Below are 24,420 nucleotides of genomic sequence, written 5' to 3'. Positions count from 1 at the left end.
TAGATAAATTGATAAATTATTTATTAATTTCTGAGAAAACAATTATACTTCTAATACAATTTTCAATACAATAATCAATTTTCAATTTTCTAATACAATCTTCTTCAATTATACTAATTGTTTTCTTAGAAAACAATTTACTTAAACAATTACTGAGCGCGAGGTCTTTTGTTCACAGAACTACTAGTATTTCAGATGTAACATTAATTATACTACTTGATGTGTTTCATATTGACCAGGTGTTACGTCACTCTGCCCAAGCTGACCCCGGAAGGCTACCGCATCTGCGTGTGCAAGATGTTCAACAGTGACGTCACAATGTTCCGGCCCATTCACCTGTTCAAGGGTGCATTGATGTTCGCAGACATGAGCAGTCGTCACGGCCACAATAATGGCATTGTCATCATTTTCGACCTGCAGGACAGGACTATGGCGCATGTTGCTTCAATCACCTATCCCATGCTCAAGAATTTCTTCCATTGTGCGCTGGTAAGATAAAAAAGGAACAATTTGAGAAATTTTATTTTCGCCACACTGCACAGAAAGCAGCTTTTTTCCAGTCCCTACGTAGATATGAAAGACCTTGTTTGCAGACGACGTCAGAAAAGGGTTTCTTTTCCGGTCTAGGCCAGAAAGTTGTCTCTTTCCAGCCGCTCATGGAAGTAGTTAATAAGTCATCCGCTAGATCAGGCGAGTGTCCACTTCCATCATCAGCTGAAGTCGCCATGATTTCAGTTCCAGTTTCGAATCAAACTAATTCGCTTCGCAACCAGTTTTATTCAATTATTTATTGTTGATTAGTGCATTCCGAATTTTCAAAAAAATGCTTTGAAGATGACTGTGGTATTCCAAGTGAAATTTTAAAAGAATCTGAAATCCTGACTGCAAATCTTCTACCACTAAAATCAAGAGATAGGTACGATAGCTTAACGAGTATTCTTTATTTTGTATTCTTCATTTATTTTGTCAGCAATACCTGTAGTGTGGCGAAAAATATCGTTCGCACCACGGGCAAAAATGTTTTTCCAGCTCTCAATCTTTTCTAGTCCTCGGCCTACAGCCTAGGACTTGAAAACCGATTTCGAGCTGAAAAAATCTCATTTTCTGCTCTAGGTGCGAAATATACTATATAACTATCCTCGGTAAATTAAAAATCTATATGCTGAATTTCAAGTTATTAAGTTCAGTAGTTGAGACGTGATGTTGTCATTCGTGAATTTCCTATCCCCTACGTGTATGTGCCAATAGTTTCCTTAATTGCAGGAGAGGAAAATCGAAGGAGGAAGAAATAGATGAGGAAGACGGAGAAGAAGGAGGAAGGAACAGGCAAAAGCTGAAGAAAGAAGGAGAAAAGGAAGACCATGAAAGAATGGAGAAGGATATTGCAACAGGCATAAGTAGAAGACAAGGAAGAAAGAAGAGAAATATATCAAATATATTGTTCATTGGGTACCGACACTACAACAGTTGTTTAAAAGGATATCGTTGAAGAAACTATTGATTAGATTTGATGAAGAAATCCAATCAGTCATTGTCCTCAATCATATTGTATTTATGAAAAATTCACTCATTCAATCCAATTAAAAGTAATTTCTTTCACGAAATTCAACAATTTCAAAATAACTCTTTGTGTGTTCATGTCCCAAAGTACAATGCTTTAAATAAAATACAATGCAGTCATAAGCAGGAGAAAGGAGGTGTAAGAAGACCAAGGAAATATAAAAATGGAGATCTCAATGATGATGATAACCCCTCACATATCAAAATATATATTTAAATGAAAGTCAGGCATAAACAGTACAAAGAATACCAAGGAGAAATAAAAAAGTGATATCTTATAACGCAAGTTCCGTTCGTAGCTCCAGGCGATATAATATTCCCAGGGATAGCTCTGATTGAAGTAGCGGTGCCCAATCAATTTTTCCGCGATAAATGCATTTCAATCTTCAACTTGGTGCCAACCTAACAAAGTCAACTCAACTTAATGCCAACCTGACAAAATTATTAATTTAGTTAACAGTTAACAACGACTGTTTCGAAGAGGTACTCTCTCTAGATTATAGTTCTATATTAACATATGTTATGGACATTTTTCAATTATAATCAAGAGAATAAGAAGAATATACATGCTGAAATACGAACTTCAAACTCTTAAAACCCACCCTTAGAGTTAAAATGTTGCCAAAAGATTTCTTAGTGCGCCTCTAAAGGGCCAACTGAACATACCTACCAAATTTGAACGTTTTTGGTCCGGTAGATTTTTAGTTCTGCGAGTGAGTGAGTCAGTCAGTGAGTGAGTGCCATTTCGCTTTTATATAATTATATAGAAGAAGAATATATCTCAATGAGTGTTATAACGCAAGTTCCGTTCGTAGATCATATCTGGAGCAGTTTCATAGCTGTTCAAAGCTATAGAAAGCTGGAAACAAGTGAATAAATTCCTTCATTTCTCCTTCCCGCGCCACCAAGTTAATCTTCCATACGTTTTTGTCGGTTTCACACCAAAACATGTGGCCTTTTCCTTCGGAAAAACACAGAAAAGTGTGTTTTTCTGACGCGGAAAATGCAAAAAACAATGCTTTTTTATTATAAATGTTTCGCGCTCCGTTTTCTTGCTGGATGCTAAGTGCCGCCACAGCTACGTTAACTCTAATGTTGGGGAAAAAGGTGTATTATGTTATTTTGCTCCCTCATAACGGAATGTGGGGATGGAATTATAGGGAGAGAATGGAGGGAGAGGTAGAGAGAGATAGAAGGAGAGAATGAACGGAGAAGAACAATGCAATAATGGTGCGGAAGAAACAGAAAATGGTGAGAAAGAAAGAGATTGGTGGAAAAGAATGGATAGAAAGAGAGAGAATTGTGTATTATGTTATTTTGCACCCTCATAACGGAATGTAGGGATGGAATTTTAGGGATAGAACGGGAGAATGGAGAGAGAGAGAGAGAAAAAAAACAGATGAAGGTGGAAAAGAACGGTGAGAAAGGAAAAGAATGGTGGGAGAGAAACAGAGAATGATGGGGAAAATGGTGAGAAAGAAAGAGAATTGTGTAAAAATTGTCATTAATCTTCCTCATAACGGAATGTAGGGTTGAAATTATAGGGAGGGAATGGCGGTAGAGGAAGAGAGAAATAGAGAATAGTGAAGAATAAAGATAATTGTGGGAGAGAAACAGAGAATCCTGGAGAAGAATGGAGGGAGAGAAGAAGAAAATCGTGCAAAAGAATGAAGGAAGAGAAAAAGGATGGGAGAAGAGAAAAAGAATGGGAGAAGAGAAAGAATAAATAGAGGAAAGGCATGGAGAAAGAGAAAGAGAGGATGATGTGGAAGAATGGAGGGAGAGAAAGATAGAATCGTGCAAAAGACTTGAGGAACAGAAAAGAGAATGGAAGAAGAGAAAGAGTGAATGAGGGAAAGGAGGGAGAAAGAGAGAGAGGATGATGTGGAAGAATGGATGGAGAAAAAGAGAGAATTTTGGAATAGAGCGGAGGAAGAAAAACAGTGGAGGAAGGAAAAGAAAAAGAGAATGGAGGAAAAAATGTGGGGAGAGGAAGGGAAAATAAAGCAAAAGGATGGAGAGAGACAAACAGAGAACGGTGCAGAATAATTGAGGTAAAGAAAGAGAGATTAGTGGAAGAGGATGTGGGGAGAGAAAGAGAGAATTGAGGAAAAGAATGGAGAGAGAGAAAACCAGAGAATAATAGAAGAGGATAGAGGGAGAGAAAGAGAAAATGGTAGAAAATAAATTGAGGATAGAGGGAGAGAAAGTGAGAATGGTGAGAAACAGAGAATGGTGGAAGAAATTAAGAGAGAGAGAAACAGAGAATGGCGAAGACGAATGGAGTGAGAGAAAGAGAGAATAATGAAAAAGAATGGAGAGAGAAAGAGGAAACCAGAGAATGATAGAAAAAGGATAGAGGGAGAGGAAGAGAGAATGTTGGAAGAGAAAGAGAGAACATTGGAGAGGAAAGGAGGGAGAGAAAGGAAGAATGGAGGAAGAGAAACAAAGAATCGTAGAAAAGAATCGAGAGAGAGAGAGAGAGAGAAGAGTGAGAGAGAGAGAGAGCAGAATAGAGAGAGATAGCGAGAGAGAGAGAGAGAGAGAGATAGAGAATAGAGAGAGAGAGAGAGAGAGATGAGAGAGAGAGAGAGAGAGCGAGAGGAGAGAGAGAGAGAGAGAGAGAGAGAGAGAGAGAGAGAGAGAGAGAGAGAGAGAGAGGAGAAAAGAGAGAAGCAGTTTATTACAAAGCATAGAAAAGTCAGAAATTGTTCCGGGGATCAAATTGTGAAGGAGGGGAAGAGAGAATGATAAAAAATAATGGAGAGAGAGAGAGAAACAAAGAATGGTGGAGAAAGATCAAGAGAGAGAAAGATAAAGAGAAAATGGAGAGAGAAGCAGGTTGTTACTAAGCGTGTAAAAGTCAGGAATTGTTGCAGGAATCAAATTGTGTGGAAATTCTGCTATTATATGGAACAATTCGGGGTGGATTGCTGTAATATTTTGCTGGATATTGTAAGAGGTTTGGAATGAAATGTATATACGGCAACAGATCTTTATCATGGAGTAAAGGTATCGTTTAATACCTACAGCGAAGTCCACGTTATAATGGCAGTATTTGATTAGCAATGGTATTGCTATCCTTGTCTATCATTCAACAAAGCGGATAGCGCCATCTCTTTCTCGCTTTGCTCGGTTGCCGGATCTTCTTTTAACAATGTAGAATTGATAATTAATTAACAAAATATTTCATCTCAGTTATGAAAATTCATTATACAATTATTGAAAATATAATTTCTTGTTTAATAAAATGTAATAGATTATTTTAAACGAGAATGAGCAGTTAATATTACTTCAATAACCTGTATCAGCTACCGTCTATAGAAAGCATTGACAAGACCGAGGATCGGCAATCCTATCTTTCTCCACTGCCATTATAACGTGGACCACACTATATATTATTTGTCTCTGTCTATATTCAATGAAAGCAAGGTTTATAATAGTTATGCATACCTAACTTAAAATCCTTGACAAAGAAAATATGATAATAATTCTTAACATAATAAATTTGAACCAAATAATTTGATTTTAGGGTTTTATTCAATCCTACAGTATGATAAACTTTCATTCTTTATTCATTCATACAATAAGTACATTATCAAAATGATAGGGAGAAGAAAAATAAGGTAACCTTGTGCTATTCCTCTCCCAAATTTAGATAAGGTTACACATAGTCCGAAATAGTCAAGTCTTATAGTTGTTCACTTCACAAAGGATTTTCAGTCCTTAATTATTTTCACAAAGTAGATTTTCAAATGTAGATGCTTCAAAACCAAATATAGAAGAAATATTTCACATTATTATAACTGAAATAGGGAATATTCACATATGAAAAATATGAGTTTGAAGATTCACCGAAAAACAAACATAATTCTAAAAGCGAATTAAAAGTGAGTAAAATTGAGTTTTTAGAGTCCTAAAATTTGAAACCTATGTGAAGATACACCATCATGAAAAAAAGCTTTCCGACTCAATTATAGAGGCCAGAAAAAATTCTGTAATAAACTGAAGTTATTATCTATTATTCTTAAACTATTCATTATCTATCATGAATCATTTCCTCATTTTCATATTTCTGTGTAAACTATTGATTGATAATGAAGTTTGTTTTTTGGTAATTCTTCAAAATTATATGTTTAATATATATGTGAATATTCCCTATTTCAGTCATAATAATGTGAAATATTTCTTGTATGTTTAGTTTTGAAGCATCTAAATTTGAAAATCCACTCTGTGAAAATACTTGAGGACTGAAAATTTTGTGAATTGAAGAACTACAAGACTTAAAACTATATCGAACTATGTGTAAACTTATCTAAATTTGGGAGAGGAATAGCACAAGGTTACCTTATTCTCCTCTCCCTATCATTTTGATAATGTACTTATTGTATGAATCAATCAATAAATAAATAGAAAGTCATCAACTTAATTATAGATTATTAATATTGTGTAGTTACTTATACTCTTATTGTATGAATGAATAAAGAATCAATAAAATAAATGACACTCCAGTAAGGTCCACGTTATAATGGCAGTATTTGGTTAACATTGGTGTTGCTATCCTTGTCTATCATTCCACAAAGAAATTTGGACTGAGTTTTTCTAAACTGTTATAGAAAATTCTGATTTCTAAGTAAGAAAATTCTAATTACTGTTCTAAGAAACTTCTAACACGTGTTAGGAATAGTGAGGGCTATGTATGATTTCTCTTTCCCTAAGTATTTTAGTCATTGAAATAAATTAATAACTGTATTAACTTTGAGATATTTATTGATCATTTGCTAATTTATTCACATATTTTATTTGAAATTAATTTGTTCTAGGCCGCTTTCCCAATCCGGATGAAAGGCTTCCACATTGTGAATGCTCCAACCTACACAACCGCCATGATAACCCTTGGGAAAAGCCTTCTCAAGGATAAACTCAAGAAGAGGGTGAGTTATAATCATTCTCAAGTGTGAATGATACTTAAATACGACACTCAAAGAGTTTGAAACATTGGAACATCTTTTGAAAAAATTGTATAAAAACAATCCTTTGAAATTCAATTTTCATTGTACATACATTTTCTTTGTTATCCTATACTATTAAACGAGCAATTTCTGTTTATATGTTTATATATCTGTATGAGACCGGATCTCGAAAACGGCTCTAACGATTCTCACGAAATTTGGAACAAAGTAGGTTTAAGATAGAAATTCGATTGCCTATAAAAATTCGATTGCACTAGGTCTCGACCCTGGGATAGCTCGCTAAAGGACATCAAAAGGATAAATACGACCTTGGAAAAACAGCTGGAAATTTTGTCGTCTGTCGATACCGTAATGGAAGTGAGTGAGCGAATGCATGTGTGGGTTATTCCTCAGCTGATCTCACGAGAAAAATAATCCAGCAAGAAAAACTTATTTTTGTTTATTTCTTTTTTTTAGAAAACATGTTCACTTCGAAAGTCCAAAATAATAACTAGATGCTGTTAGTGTAGAATAGTACATAGTATATTAACAAATATTGTAACAAACATAGTATATCATTCTAAATCGAATTCATAGTATATCTATTTGTAATAATTGATGATGTGTTTGTTTTTTGAAGTGCGAATAAATTGTTATTTTGATGAGTGATAGTAGCTTAACCTTGATTTTGATTTAGACTGTAGTATAAATTTGAAAAGGGACTGTTTTGGGCATAAGCCTGTTGGGCGTCCGCATAGTCTATAACTGAAAAAATAATTGTATGACTGAAAAAATTAATAAATAGATATAAACTAAAAAATCAATCTTTCGTTACAAATTGTCTATGCTTTTACACTCCAGAGCGAAGCTCGGTCACCCGATATTAAATAACAAAGTGAATAATTAATTATCTATGAAGACTTTTTTCTCTAATTCTTTTTTATTCTTTATTGATTCATACAACAATTACATCATCAAAATGACAGGGAGAGAAAAATAAGGTAACCTTGTGCTATTCCTCTCCCAAATTCAGATAAGGTTACACAAAGTCCAAAATAGGTTAAGTCTTGTAGTTGTTCACCTCACAAAACTTTCATACCTCAATTATTTTCACAAAATGGATTTTAAAATTAAGATGCTCCAAAACCAAACATAGAAGAAATATTTCAAATTATTATCACTAAAATAAGAAATTGTGTTGAAGGATCATAGATCCCTTTAGGAACAAGTAATATAATGAACAGGATTGTGGGTATAGTCTTACCTAATAATTATTATATATTTAGAAGAAAAATAGTTCAAGGAGTACTTTATTATTTCGTCTACCAATGTGATAACATTAGTCTCATTTGTATCGTAAATAAATAAAATAAATTTATATTTTTATTTTCAGATACATGCGCATAGCAAAGGAATTGAATCTCTGGCTGAGCATATACCTAAAGATATCCTACCTCCTGAGTATGGAGGGACTTATCCGCATAGTATGACAGAATTAAGAGGTAATTAATTGTTAAGAACTATGTCATAGAGAAACAATAGCGTAAGTAGATATCCCATGGTATAGGGCGTTTATGTCGCAACTTTTACTGTTATCTCAAGCCGATTACTGTCGATTATTGTCAATTTTTACTGTTAAGAATGTATGAACGGCACAATATGATATACCAGCGTCATAAAGCTTCACGTGAAAGAACTACGTGGACAATAGGCTTGAGATAACAGTAAAAAGTTGCGTCATAAACGCCCTATACCATGGGATATCTACTTTTTGTGTAGTTGAGAAGTTTACGTTGAGAAGTATACTTACGCTATTGTTTCTCTATGACTATGTATACTACACTATGAAGTCAGACTAATTAAAGGAAAATATTCATTACTGACCTAATGCAGTATGGATGTCGCACACAATTTGATCAATAATTATTTTCAATTAGCTTAGGAATATTATTACAGAGAATTTGGAATGAAATTCATTTTTCACTTTTGATTTTCTTTAAAATTCCCGTTATTTTGAGTCACCTTGTATTTAAAACATTATTATTATTATTCATTCAATTATTATTGATAATACCAGTGTTTAGTTTTTGTTCTCTAGAATATAAACTTCAGGAACTAATAAAAACAATATAAAAATCGTGTAGAACCTTTATTTTTTGAAAACTTTGAAATAGTTTAACAACTAGTTACGACCCTAACTTAGGTCATTTTCAAGTTGAAAATGACCTAAGTTAGGGTACTACAATATTGTTATACTGTGTTTATTAATTTGTTAAAAATTAACCCATGTTAGTGAAGTGTTTTTACTTCAGAAACTGTACTGTGCCAAACATTTGAAGTTTAACATGAGGTCCGTTCGCTATGTGCGCTAGCAAGGAACTGAGCTCTGAATACAATGTTGTCTTCCACTATGACTATGCTGACTAAACAAGTTAACTGTGATTCTATGCAGTTTTCACTCATATAACTCCTCCATCCCTAAAGAGAACATCAGGGGGTGGATGAGCTGCAAGAACGGGTTGCACATTTTTAAAGAATTCTTTATAAACAATTATGATAATAATTACTAGAAGTACGATATACAGTAGAGAAGTCCATAGACTAATGCTTGTCGTAAAATTACTTTCTTCCCTTATGGGGGTGTACTTATTGACATCAATCGGATTAAAATTAAGATGTTCTAAATTAATTGTGAATTCTGGTTCCTGGTCTTCATTCATAGTATTAATAACGTTGTCTAGGTTCAATAACTTAGGTCTATACTTCGATTCAGACAAATGATTAAGTTTTTTACCATTATAATAAAATGTATTGTTGTTGCTATTGATTAAATAAACTCCTTTTACAGACTTTGTTATCATTTCTGATTGCTTGTCAATTTTTATAGTTTCCTCATTTGGAAAGATACACAAGTAGCTATTCAATTCTGGAATCCATTTGACAATACTATTATCTATTTTCATCTTACTATATTTACAATTTGATGTAGTTCCTGATTCAATAATTTCTTTTTCGCAATTTAGTTTGTCATGATACAGATTTTCTATAGAACAAATGAAAATTGAATTTGTTTTTTTAGTACATTCACTAGTCAGACCTTCAATTGATATTTCTTTCTTTTTATAAATATCGTTTGACTTTAGTAAGTATCTAATTTTAGGTAGGACAGTTACGTATTCATTTCGAAATATATTAGGTACAGAAAACAACTTGTATAGGTTATAATGTGATTCGTCTACAATTGGTAAGTTCAAAAAGTAAATAATTTCTTTAGAAGTTAGTTTACAGTTTACATCTATTAAATTTTCTAATTGCCACATATTTTCCAATTCGGGTTTTAATGGTAATTTGTTCTGATAGTAACCAGCAATCTTGGTAATCTGATAGTACAATTCTCTGGTTGAAATAATACTAGGATGTAGAACTTTCAATTTACAAAATGTTAGAGAATTTTCAATATCTTGGATCAAACTTAATACAATGTTATATAAAATATTCAACTGGTTCAGCAAATCTCTAAATCTCTCTAGTTCTACATAGTCGCTAAGTTTATCATTTACAAATTTCAATTTATTCTCCAATTCATTAAAATTATAATTAACAATGTTTAAAGTCTGATTAAATTCAGCCATAATTTCTGAATTCAATGAATATTGGGCTGATATTTGATTTATCAAATTGTTTTGATTATCTTTCAAATGTTCAAGTAAATTATCATATCTTTCACTATCATACGAGTCTAAATTTCCAGTAATAAATTTTATTACAGCTCCTATTCCATTCACAAGTCCTCTTTTAGATCTCTTATTATTAGTTACATTTATAATGTCTAACTTATCTTCTATTACATTCTTAGTGTGATTAATAAATTTCAAATAGTTAACTATATCTCTTGCTTTACTACCATTATCAGTTATATACTCTACATTTTTCATTATTGGAATCTTATCCCTAATATTCTCTAATACCTTATCATAATACACATTCAAATTATCAATATGATCAAAAATACTATCTAATTCATAATAGTGTATGAAAGTGTGCGTTGAAATTTCTAATTTTGCAGAGCCTAAATCTGCTGCAATTATTCCTAGATTGTTACTTATATTCCGGAATTCTTCAGCTTGAGAAGAAGGATTCGTCATACTCATTAGGCAGAGGAGGTACCTGGAAGAACAGGATTTGAATTAGGATCGATTGTTACTTGTTCCGTTCTTTCATTAGTTTGATTTTTGTTCATTTTCTTTAACTTTCTAGGTCGTTTTATTTTAGATAGATGAATTTTTTCTCTAGTGTTATGATGTCGGGGATTTATTTTGGCAGTTTTAAGTTCTCGATTCACTGATAGGAGAGTTTCTTTGTTGAATTTATTTTTTGTTTTACTCTGTTTTTGCACATTTCTCACGTAAACGGCTTTTGGAATTTCTGGTAGTTCCTCTCGATCTTTGTTCCTTTCGTTGATGACTTGTTCTTTTCTACTTTGGTTTATTTCCTGTATGTGGTCGTACAATTTTTCTGTTCTACTTTTATGACTACTTATGTAATCATTCATTACTTTTGTCTCTATGTTGATATCGAGAAGAGTGTTTTGGTTGACGTGTCCGTATAGAATTTCGAAGGGTGTGAGTTTGGTAACAGAATGGATACTATTATTGTATGCAATAATAGCGTAGCTCACTTTGTTTTCGATTGATTCCTTTGAAAATTCGTTGCGATTGTTTAGAATTCGAATGTGTTCGATTAGTGTTGAATGTAATCTTTCAGCCATACCGTTTGAACGAGGATGTTGAGTACTAATGAAGTGAATCTTAATTTTGTGCATCTGTAGCAACTCTCTTACTAAAGTGTTATTGAACTCTGTTCCATTGTCTGACACTATTGTTTCTGGTGTTCCGTGATGTGAAAAGTATTTTATCAGTTTATTAACAACTTCTATGCCTTGACCACTTCTTAACTGGTATGCTTGAGCGTATCTGGAAAAGCTATCAATAATAGTTAGAAATTTTTGTTTATCGAATGTGATGCTGTCCATATGTAATATCTGTAAAGGTCTCGTTGCTGTTGGAGTTAGATTTAACTCGAGGTTCAAGGGCGTTCTTTCATATTTCGTTTTCAAACAGATTTCACATTGATTTATCAAATTTTGTATACTAGTTCTCATTGATGGCCAATAGTATTTTTGTTTTATCCGATCGTAGGTTTCCTGAATTCCTCTATGATTCGTTTTTCCTTCGTGATAGTTCAACATAATAACTCTCATGTCTTCTTCATCTGTTACATCTAATAGTTTTTTCGAACATTTTACTAATATCAAGTCAGGGCGTTTGAAATGCGTGTTGATAACAACTGTAAATCTTTCGAAGAAATCGTTTTCAAAGAATAGTGAATACTTGATGTTTGGTGCGGTGTACGTCTTTATGAATTCTACGATATCTTTTTCGAAATTATTCTCTGATATTTGCACAATAAGTCTGGTTTTATCGAATAGTTTTTTCACTTTCACGTTTTGGGGGTTGTATTTGACAAGGCTGAGTATCACTTGGTGTTTTCCATAATTAACTGGTTCATCTAATATCTGTACTCCTGCTGTCGTATTATCTCCGGCATTTGTGTGGACTGTCTGGTCGTCTTCTTCTTCTTCCTGTACTTCTCCTAGGTCCATTAAGCGATTCTCATTTTGGTCGATATTGACTAATACAGATTGATTCTCGATGTCGAATCCTGCGAATAGATCGTCTTCGTCGAATCCTTCAAATAGAGGACTTTCGCCATCAGGAGTTATGCCATCCAATCCTTCGAGTGGATTCTGGTTAACTCGTACATCATTTATCACAGGTTGCGTTGTTTCATTGTTGGGTCCTATAGTCATTAAGCCCTCGATAGCTTCGTTTACAATGGCATCAATATCACTTAAAATTCCGGGTGTCTCTTGTGTAGTGGTATTATTGTTGTTTAGTTGAATTCTGGAAAGAGCATCGGCGTTCTGATTTTTACTACCCTTTTTGTATTGTATGTCGTAGTCATACTCTTCCAATTTAAGTCTCCAACGTAGCATTTTTGAATTAGGTTCTTTGATTGAGAAGAGCCATTGAAGGGGTTTATGATCGGTGAAAATATTGAATTTCCGTCCGTATAAATACGGTCGAAAGTGTTTGGTAGCCCATACAATAGCTAGAAGTTCTCTTTCTATAGTTGAATATCTGGTCTCAGTGTCGTTCAAGGTTCGGCTTGCATAAGCAATTGGAAGGTCAGCACCATTTTTGAACTGACTAAGTACGGCACCTATTGCAAATTGGCTAGCGTCCGTCGTAAGATTGAATTTCAGGTTGAAATCGGGGTATTGTAGGATTGGATCATTTGTCAAAATATTTTTACACGTTTCAAAACAACTTTTGTATTCTGGGTCATCAGGGTTGATTTTTGCTTCTTTCTTTAAACATTTCGTTAGAGGTTTTGTGAGAGATGCGAAATTCTTAATGAATTTTCTGTAGTATCCTAGTAGTCCTAAGAATCCTTTAATTTGTTTGACTGTTTTTGGTATGGGATAACGCTTAATTGCTTTAATTTTTTCGGGGTTCGGTTTTACTCCATTACTGGTTACCAAGTGTCCAAGAAATTCTACTTCTTTTCGCAAGAATTCGGTCTTATCTAACTGCACTTTGAAGTTCGCTTTCCTTAATCTCTCAAACACTTCACGAAGTCTACTTATGTGCTCTTGGAGGCTAGTTGAATAAATGATTATATCGTCAAGGTAAACTAAACAAATTTCGTTTTGAATACCTCTTAATACATTATTCATTGCTTTCTGAAATGTTGGGGGTCCATTTTTTAAACCAAACGGCATTCTTAAAAACTCGTAGTGTCCCGTGTCCGACGAAAAGGCGGTCTTTTCTACGCTATTGTTATCCATCTCAATTTGGTGGAATCCTGAGAATAAATCGAGAACAGAGAAGTACTGTGATCGGCCTAATTTATCCAATATATCTGTGATGTTGGGTAATGGGAATCGGTCATCTATTGTTTTAGAATTTAGGCTACGGAAGTCGATTACCATTCGGAATTTCTTTTTGCCTGAAGCATCTGCTTTTTTGGGGACGATCCAGAGTGGGCTATTCCATGGGGAAGAACTGGGTTGAATTATGTTTTGCGCTAATAAGTCATCGATTTGATTATTGATTTCAGTTCGATAGACTTCTGGATATCGATAGTTTCTTGTGTAGACGGGGATCTCGTCTGTTGTCCTTATCACGTGCTTGATTTGATTAGTGAAGGAAAGTTTTTCTCCTTCAACATAAAATATATCTTTATAATCTCTTATCAATTTTGTAATCTCAGATTTCTCTTCATTGTTCATGTGGTCTGTCCTAATTTTATTGAGGTCCAATGTAGGTTTACTGTGGTTAATCATGTTGAAATTTGGATGGTTTAGTTTGGATTCAAAGTTTTCGGGTGATACACATTGATAGTTCTCGATAGGTTCAATTTTGATTGGTTGAATGAAGTTGAGAGTTTTATTTTCTGTAGTGGGATTCGTAATTGTACACAAAGCACGACCGTCTGTCACTTTAACTAGTGACTCAGGAATTTCTAAGCCTTTGATGTTTCTGTAATGTAATACACCATCACCATTCACAATGCCATTGACCTTCATGTAAACAATACGCGATGTTCTGGCTTCAATGAGATGACTTTCTATTACCTTTTCATTTGCCTTCTCTCTCTGATCTAGATTGTGATAGAAAATAGGTAATTTTTTCCCACGCAATATTATTACATTATTTACAAAGTCACACGAGCATTCCAATTTCTTAATGTTATCTAAGCCTAACAACAGATCAAATTTGTCATGAAAATCAAATAAATGGAATTTCAATTTTTGTTTTCCTAAAATTTGGATGTCACAACTGAAGTTTTCTTTTGAAGTTCCGTGAACTGTGGTTACTTCGAAGGGATCTTTTACTACCGTTTCTTTGTAGAGTTCTTGTCCGAGAAATGGTTTAATAAAAGATTTTGTACTTGCGGAATCGATTAGTATTTTCAAGTTTGTTTTGGGGTCATAGAAATACGGTAGCTCATTATCGGTGTCTCGGAGATTCATTATGGAGAATCGTTTTGTAGGCTGGTGTGGCCTAAAAAATGGTTTTCCTCAGATTGTTCAATTTCATTGAACTTTTGTTCGTCAAAATAAATTTGACTGTTCTGCTGATTTTCAAGCGATAGATTTTGGAATTCGGGTATTTCTTCGAAACTGTTTGTAGCTTCGTCTACTTGATTTTGTTGCTGGATGTTGTTGCTAGTCATTTGAAATAGACGTGGATTTTTCTTGGCTGGTCCGTCATATGTGTTTCGAGTGGAAATACTCATTGGGGTAGGCTGATACTGTTGTTGTTGTGGTGGTGGTTTAGGGTGTTGATACTGTTGTTGATACTGTTGTGGTTGTCGAAATTGTCTGTTTGGAAATTGTCGGGGTTGAAACTGGTGTTGATTGTGTTGGAATTGACGGGGTTGAAATTGATTTGGGTTTCCTTGGAAGTTTCTTTTGATTGGCGGGTTGCCTGACAGTTCATTGAAAACAGGGGTTCTTTTTTGTTGGTAGTAACTTGCTAAGCTTGGTTTTTGGTGATTTTGTGTTTGAGTTGGTGTCATTTTAAATTGAAAATCGTTACACAACATGTTGAGTGCTTGTTCAAGAGAGCTTGGGTTTTTCGTTCTCATTAGGGAACCGACGGGTTCACGTAACCCTCTAAGAAGTACTCTTAATGCTAATTTCGATACATACTGGCAAAGAACATTGGAGGCATGCGGTTCTTTGTTAACAAAATAAGCGATTTGAAGATTCAAAAGTTTTTGGATTCTCTGATAGAAGTTGAAAGGTGTTTCGCCAGGTTCTTGTTTTAATTCACTCAATTCTAGATTCAACGTGAAACAGTCCCTCTTGTCTAGATAACTAGTTAGCAATACGTTTTTTACGTCAGGCCAATCATAGCTACCTGAACTACTCACTACTTCATTGGCTTGTCCTTTGATTTTAGATAGAATTGTTGAATACAAATACTCATTTTGAAAATCATCTGGGTTACTTTTTACATAAAACTTAGCTACTAACTTATCTACAATGGTTATGAATCTATTCAACAGTGTTGGTTCTCCAAAGAACTCAGGAATCATGTCAAGATACTCCTTCTTGAGAACAGGAGTAGTACCTGCTGGTACACAAGATCCTGCTGCTGGCAATTTAGGGGCAGGTGGTGCTGGTGGATTCATTTTTAATAATGAATATGTGGGTCAAAATGTCACAATAATAAAATAGTTCAAAAGATAAATAATTGTTTCTACTCACAAGATAATATCCAACATTGCACTATGATTTCTTAACACTATTTCACTGATGACAATATGCACTTGACACAAATGAAGTTCTCTGTGGCAATATTCACTTGACACAAATGATGTTCGCGACGACTTCTCAACGGTGAAAACCGACGAATTATTTCAATGTTTGGAAAATTATTTTCACTAAATTTCACGAATTGACTAATTCTGAAGCCGTCCTACCGACTGCGCCAGTTAAAGTTTATCAATAAATAAATTACTTTTTAAAAAAACAATTTTATTCATTACAAAACATTACAAGTTTAACATGAGGTCCGTTCGCTATGTGCGCTAGCAAGGAACTAAGCTCTGAATACAATGTTGTCTTCCACTATGACTATGCTGACTAAACAAGTTAACTGTGATTCTATGCAGTTTTCACTCATATAACTTATATAAATACATAAATATATATATAGTAATACATAGTTGGGAGTAAACCAATCGAAGACCCTCATGCTTAAAGTACGGTAGCTCACAGTATCTGAAGTTATGGGTTATCAACTTTGAATTTAAATATGAGAAACACAAACACGTTTTAAAAATAATAAATTCTAATTAATCTGTTAGCGATCCGTCAAATTATAATCCATCAATATAATGTATAAGAATATTTCCTATTCCAGTGATAATACTGTAGAATATTTCTTCTATGTTTGGTTTTGAGCATCTAAATTTGAAAATCTACCTTGTGAAAATAATTGAGGACTGAAAATTATGTGAAGTGAACAACTACAAGACTTAACCTATTTCGGACTATGTGTAACCTTATCTGAATTTGGGAGAGGAATATCACAAGGTTACCTTATTTTTTTCTCTCCCTATCATTTTGATAATGTACTTATATTGTATGAATCAATAAAGAATGTCTTAATACTGAAATTATTCCTTTCAATAGTTTTCATTCAATTCAATTGTATTCAAATTTCAAAATTTCAATATTATTCAATTCATTAAAACAATTTATTCAATGGAGTTCTTGTGTGAAGATTTACTTATAATATGGAAAAAACATGATCATTTCAATATTTTTTGTTTTTTGATGAATTAGCCTATTTCAAGTATCATATTTATATCCTAAAGCTGGGTTTACACCAAACTTATTAACAAAATGTTTATTTTTCCATCCTTGTAAATTCTATTAGATTGAACGGAACTTGACAAACACATAATGTTCATCATGTGTGTGATAAGTTATGTTCAATCTAATGGAATCTACAAGGATTATGTTATTAACATTTTGTTAATAAGTTTGGTGTAAACCCAGCTTAACTTACGGTATCTCAATTCCAAATTCCTAGTTCATATATATTTTTTCGACTGAAAAAAACTTGACAAAAATTTGACAAAACTTATGAAGTGGTAAACATAACCTATTTTTGGACAATTTCTATCTAAATTTGGGAAAGGAACAGTTTTGGGCTTTAAGCCTGTTGTTCCTTCCCCAATCATTCATAGTTGAGAATTATATTGTATGTATTAACGTATAAATTGATAAATGAATATTAATAATAATAATGAATGAATATTGGAGGAATCATGGTTATATTATTTAGCCTACACTGTTTCAATAACCATAATTATAATTATTTATAAATTATTCACCTCGTATGAGAGGCTGTTGTGAAGAATGTCGATAAAGCTTATTTATTTATTAAAATAAATAATTATCATCTTGATTATATGAATCATTGCCTTGATTATCTGGATACAATTCATTCTCGTTGTTTGTTGTATATTGTATAATAATTTTTTGTTTATTGTTACCTATATATTGTTTATTGTTCATAAAATTTTGTATATTGTTTGTTGTTTATAAAATAGAATTATACTACCCTTTGAAATTGATAAAATAATAGATTATAAGAATACAAATTATGAGAGCTAGTTTCAGTGTTCGCGCCATCATCAGGTTATAAAAATAAATTTCATTATTCTATAAATTTCAAAGGTTGCTATAATTCTATTTTATAAATTAAAGAAAGTAGACCTGAATTTATACATTTTAAGAATTATTGTATATTGTATATAATCGTATAATAATTTATAAATTGATTTCAATCATTATATTTTTTCGTTGTTTATTCTATCAATTGGTTATTCATCCATTCATGTATCTATAGTGAGGTCCACGTTATAATGACAGTATTTGATCAATTTTGGTTTTGCTATCCTTGTCTATCATTCGACAAATCCGGTGGTACTATCCATTTCTAGGTCCAAAACTATGCCAATTATGTTTTCGAAAATGTAGAAATATAATTAATTAATTCAGAGATTCGGAATCGCTATTTTTCTATCTTCATCCACTGTCATTATAACGTGGACATCACTATAGTGATTCCAACTATTATTTCATTTTAGTACTGAATTTATTTTACAGATTTGACACTTCACCTGTTGAAGAAGCACAGGGACTGGTTTCTGAAAGAAGCCAACATCAAAGCAGATCTTAGCAAAAAAAAGGAAGCTGGAAAAACTATGACGGCCGAAACTAATATCTTCGGATTGGAAGGATCTTTCAGAAAAATTAGTATAGATTGAACGAAATATTGATCTTTTGAAATATAAATGATTATTTAGAGAAGAAGATGGATGAGTTAACCCTACAGAGACACACTTACTTTATGCTAACACAGTAGTTGGGGTGTTCAACACCCGAATTTAATTTTGCATTTTTTTTTTTTTGAAAAATATGAAGAAAAACAAGTACTTAGCCCATACTTCATCATTTCTTAATCATTTTTGTTCCAAGTGCATACAGAAATCGAAAGTAAAGCACTGCTTATCAATATTTGTAGTAATTTTAGAAGTACGTATGTTCCGCCTGAGTGTTGGAATTTAATTTTGCATTTTCCTTTGAAAAATATGAAGAAAAACAAGTACTTAGCCCATACTTCATCATTTCTTAATCATTTTTGTTCCAAGTGCACACAGAAATAGAAAGTAAAGAACTACTTATTAATATTTATACTAATTTTAGAAGTACTTATGTTCCGCCTGAGTGTTGGAGCTCCTAATCCGGTTTGAACGAATGGCTTGATCATTGCCAATGACAACTTCATCAAAAACTCACGTCTCAAATTTTTCAAATTTTATTGTTTTGAATCTCAAGTTTTCATTTCATTTCATTTATTCATAGACAATAGATACAATGCAGTATTTAAAAAACTTTATATAAATTGTAAAGTTGTAGAGAATCATAGCATTTATTCCAATCTGATCCATCATTCCATACCACATTCGTAGTGACAATACAAGTAAATCTTTGTGATAAAAGTCCTACGTAAAAGACACTCTGGGGTGTTAGACACCCCAAACAAAGAACAAGATGAGCTGGTGATCTTGTAGAATGCTATTACTGACTGGAAGTGGTGGAGAGTAGTTGACAAAACCAAAAACCGAATTTAGACTGGGCAAAAATTCCCATCTGTTTGATATTATCAACTGCAGAACAGAAAAAAATTCCTGGGGTGTAAAACACCCGAGTGTGTCTCTTTAGGGTTAAGTGAATATTTTGAAATTCCATTTTTGATAGGAGAAACATAGTTGTAGTGTGTGATATTTAAATAATTGAAATTGAGTAGCCTACCGTTCTCAATAAATAAATGTATCAAAAAAACACACTCTTGTTGTAAACTATAGAGATTTTTTCAACTTTGTATGCTAGTGTTGAAAACAGTTTTGATTATCATAAATTTATTGTAATTTTTATGAAATATTTACAGGAATGCCTATCAAGACTATATATCATGATGTAGCCTAACTATAAAATGTTTTTACTTGCATAATCTTATTGAAACATACAGCAAAATTGGCATGAAAGTTTTCAAACTTCTCTAAATATGACATGTGATAGGCTATGCTTCCTTCAAATAGTTCTAGATAAACCCTTTTTATGTATTCCACACGAAATTTAGTCAAATATTACATTATTTATAAATAATTCATTCATCCTGTTTGTATATCATGTGATGTTACTTAATCACATGATAACTGTTTGATAAAATAATAAGTTGTTTACTGAGTTTAGTTTGTTATCTACGTGAATAAAGATGGTTGCTTCAAATGGCTAAGAATTTATTAAGATATTTAAACATGGCGCAGTCAAGGAATTGAACAGAAAAGGAGAATAATTGAGTGAGTGAACAACGACAGGATTGAGTGAGTAATAAGATTGGGTAATTATCGTATTATTATATTTTTTCTTAAAAGACGAACATGGAATTCAACAAGCCAGAACCGTTACTATGCAACGGGGAAAATGTTTCACAAAATTTCGAATTATTCAAGAAAAATATCGTAAATTATTTTATAGCGACTGAAACAAATAAAAAATCCAACCAAATTCAAGTTGCAAGATTTAAAAACTTGTTAGGCAATGAAGCTTTGATTTTATATGAATCGTTACAAGATGTGGATGAGCCAGAAACGGTAGAATCAATGTTAAAAATATTAGAGAGCTATTGTTTACCAAAAAAGAATGAGATCATGAATGTATACAATTTTATAGCTTGCAAACAAGAGGAAGGTCAATCATTTAATTCATTCTATGCAACTTTGAAGGGGCTAGTGACAAGATGCGAATTTGGGGAACAAGAGGATAAGTTATTGAAAGCTATGATTGCATTGGGGTTAAGGTCGAAAGAAATGCAACAACGTGTGTTGCGAGACAATGCCTCGTTGGAAAAAATAATTGATTATTGTCGCAGTGTTGAAATAGGTAAAAAACATGAGAAGTCAATAAATGAAGAAAAGTCTCGAAAGGAAGTGCACCCAGTTTCCAAGTACAGTATGATAAAAGGATAACAAACTCATATCAGAAGATTGTATGCGGCTATTGCGGAATGCAGCATGTAGAAGGTAGGAGCTGCCCAGCGTCTGGTAAAAGCTGTAATAAATGTGGTAAGATGAATCATTTTAGCAAAATGTGCCTGAATAAAGCTAGGAGAAATGATTTCAGAGTAAGTGAGCAAAGGCTACCTCAACCATTACATAATGTTGTGGAAAATCCAACAGCAATAGAAGAAGCTCACGAGTTTATTGATTCAGTATATCTAGTTAACACTGTCAATGAAAAGGCTTGGTTCAAAACATTATTAATTGAACATAAACCAGTAAACTTCAAATTAGATACAGGAGCAGAAATGAATATATTGCCATATGAAATTGTGAAAGACAGTGTGTTATTGAGTAGGTTGAAAAAGAGTAGTGTTCGATTAGAAGCATACGGAGGATTTAAAATTTCACCTCTGGGTCAGTTCACTGCTCAAGTGGAATCAGAAAAAAGATTTGATTTGATAAACTTTGTTGTGGTCAAAGAGAGTACAGTACCGATTCTAGGCCTTGAAGCTTGTATTCAGTTGAATCTGGTGAAACGAATTGATGAAGTTCAGAAGCAAAGTAGAAACAACAATGTGAAGGATAGAACGTATTTTTTTGAAACGTATTCTGATGTGTTTACTGGCCTTGGTTGTTTCCCCGACAAGTGCAAAATTCGATTAAAAAAGGACGCAATGCCAAATGCCAGTTCAGCGAGACGTATACCAATGAAGATTCAAGACAAATTTAAAGAAAAAGTTGATTTGAGCATGGCGGATATGGTTCATTGTGTTACTGAGAATGGCGAAGTTGAATTTTCAGAGAAACGCTTGAATAAATTTGTAACAGAAACACAGAATGATGATGTTCTTCGGAAAGTTATAGATTATTGTGAAAATGGCTGGCTTAATAACATAGTTGATGGAGGAGAACTAAGGCATTTTTTCAAAATAAGAAATGAAATACAATTTAGCAAGGGTCTATTGTATTATAATTCAAGAATTATTATACCCAAGAATTTGAGAGATTTTATCTTGAATAGGCTCCATGAAACGCACTTAGGAGAAACAAAAATGAATAGCATTGCCTCAAAATATTATTATTGGCCAGGAATAAGAGCAAACATAAAAAATCTGGCTGAATCTTGCACGCATTGCCAAAAATATAGAAGGTCCAATGTAAGAAGTCCAATGCTTTCTCATGAAATACCCGATTTTCCATTTTTAAAATTGGAGTGGATATAGCTGAAGTAAAAGGAATAGCTTATCTCATAGTTGTGGATTATTATTCAAGGTGGCTTGAAATAACAAAAATGAACAGTAAGACAAGTTCGGCTGTTAAATCTATTTTATCCCAGTTATTTGGCAGGTTTGGAATTCCGCAGATTATAATAGCTGATAATAATCCGTTTGGCTCCCAAGAAATGATACAGTTCGCAAAGGAGTGGGATTTTAAAATTATTACAATAAGTCCTCGTTATTCTCAGTCTAACGGCTGCTAATACATCGCCACTCAAGAAAAACCATCATCTTAAGTTTTAGATCATTCTAATTCTTTACTTGAATTTTCATACCTTTTGATTTGGAGACTTCAAATATTTTTGATACCTTGATTCCATATTTCATACCTTTCAAACTACTTCATAATCTTTGACTAGAGTCTTCAAGAAACATTCTTCGAGAAAATCCTTGTTAATATATTTATTTTTTATATTATTCTGTACCATATTCTTTGTATGTGAAAAAATAAATATTCTAATATTGCAGTGATTTTCATTTCTATACTATAAGCTACTTTATTCTTCATTGATTGATACAATAAGTACATCATCAAAATGATAGGGAGAGAGAAAATAAGGTAACCTTGTGCTATTCCTCTCCCAAATTTAGATAAGGTTACACCTTGTCTGAAATAGGTCAAGTCTTGTAGTTGTTCACTTCACAACATTTTCAGTCCTTAATTATTTTCACAACGTAGATTTCAAATTTAGATGCTTCAAAACCAAATATAGAAGAAATATTCCACATACTATATGCACATAATGGTGAAATTGATTCATAAATATAATATCTCAGTCATAAATAGATTTATTTTCTTTCACAAATTATTATAAACAATTTTCAAGATAACCATGATGGCAGATATAAACATGTGCAGCACATTTATGGAACAAATTGGTCAATATTTCCACCTAATAAAGTTGTCTTCTAAAATCAAATCAAATTTCAAATTAAATTTATTCCGCCACAACAAAAATAATAATACTAAATACAAAGTTGAAAAAAACATATTGATCAATATTTAAATATACACGTAATACAACTTAGTCAAAACAAAATAACATGTTTGGCGCTGCCTGCAAAACCGAAGTTTGAGTGCTGGCAGCGAATATCGATATTAATTTTCAAATTAAAAAGTTCAATGAAGAAATGAACAGATGAAACAAGAATGAATATACATATGAAAGGAAATATAAATAAACATAGTATAAATGAAAATGAAAAGTAAATTCAAAAGTGGAATTTGAAGCACTAAAATATACTAGTAGTTCTGTGAACAGTAGACCTCACGCAGTATTCTCATCCACAAGTACCTGATTGAAACTATAGACCTTATGGAAATAAGGCCTATTATACATCTGGCTTCTCCATACATCTGTGTAATCACTTGTCAGCTGATTTATGATGAATAGTTCTATAGTCTGATTTTTACTCCAATATTGGCGTATGAAGGAGGCTCCTTTTTCCTTTTATATTATCCTTGAAATGCAAAATTTCCAAAAACCTTTTATATACGTCGACGCACAATTAAAAAGGAACATACCTGTCAAATTTCATGAAAATCTATTACCGCGTTTCGCCGTAAATGCGCAACATATAAACATAATGAACATATAAACATTTAAACATTAAGAGAAATGCCAAACCGTCGACTTGAATCTTAGACCTCACTTCGTTCGGTCAATAAGTAGCCTAATTACTGAATGACGAATTTCATTATGTGGCTTCTCATAGATATTTATTTATTCTATTAATATCACTGAAAGCAATAAAAACAAATCTAATTGAATGAGTAATTTATTTATGCAGATTACAATATAAACTGGCTTATACACTTGAATAATTATGATAACTTACAATACAGTTCTAGATGAATATACATGATTATGAACTAAAATAATATTATTGAACTGTACATGATAAGAGATAAGGATGCCATCTAGAAATCCCTTCAAGATAATATTGTTTTGTATCTACAAGAATTGGCGGAGCTTTGGACAATATTGAATGTCCACTCTTTGGAAAGAATATTGAGAATATCCTTCCCAGTTACTCTCTACCAAGAGACAGAGTGAGAAAGATTGATTGATTGAGTAATTTAATTTATGTAGATTACAATATATACTGGCTTATACACTCATATACAATAGCTTACAATACAGCAAAATTATAGATGAATTTACATAATATGGACTAAGAAAATTATTATTGAACTGTATATGATATGAAAAAAGCAATTTGGAATAACTACTGTATAGATAATATTGTTATGCATCTACATAAATAGGCGGAGCTTTGGACATATCAATGTCCATTCTTCGGGGAAAATATTAAAAATATTCTCCCACTAACTCTCTACCAAAAGAAAGGGAGATAGAGAGAGAGAATTGAATTGAATTAAATTGAATGATCGCCTTTATTAAGAGCGGAGTTGG

General features: G+C 32.8%; 1 protein-coding gene across 1 annotated transcript in view; it reads left to right on the top strand.

The window, feature by feature from the left end:
• LOC111056425 (alpha-tocopherol transfer protein) overlaps positions 1 to 18,718 on the top strand; it is a 42,332-nt gene extending 23,614 nt beyond the window's left edge. The window contains exons 4-7 of the mRNA XM_039433423.1: positions 240 to 489; positions 6,384 to 6,494; positions 7,906 to 8,014; positions 18,268 to 18,718. Coding sequence (XP_039289357.1) covers positions 240 to 489; positions 6,384 to 6,494; positions 7,906 to 8,014; positions 18,268 to 18,428 — 631 coding nt within the window. The 3' untranslated portion in view covers positions 18,429 to 18,718. The remainder of the gene's footprint in view (positions 1 to 239; positions 490 to 6,383; positions 6,495 to 7,905; positions 8,015 to 18,267) is intronic.
• The last annotated feature ends 5,702 nt before the right edge of the window (positions 18,719 to 24,420 follow it).

Source organism: Nilaparvata lugens, chromosome 7 (assembly GCF_014356525.2).
Source record: "Nilaparvata lugens isolate BPH chromosome 7, ASM1435652v1, whole genome shotgun sequence".
Taxonomy (NCBI): Eukaryota; Metazoa; Arthropoda; class Insecta; order Hemiptera; family Delphacidae; genus Nilaparvata; species Nilaparvata lugens.
Note: the sequence above shows the minus strand (reverse complement) of the source record. Positions and strands in the feature narration are given on the sequence as shown.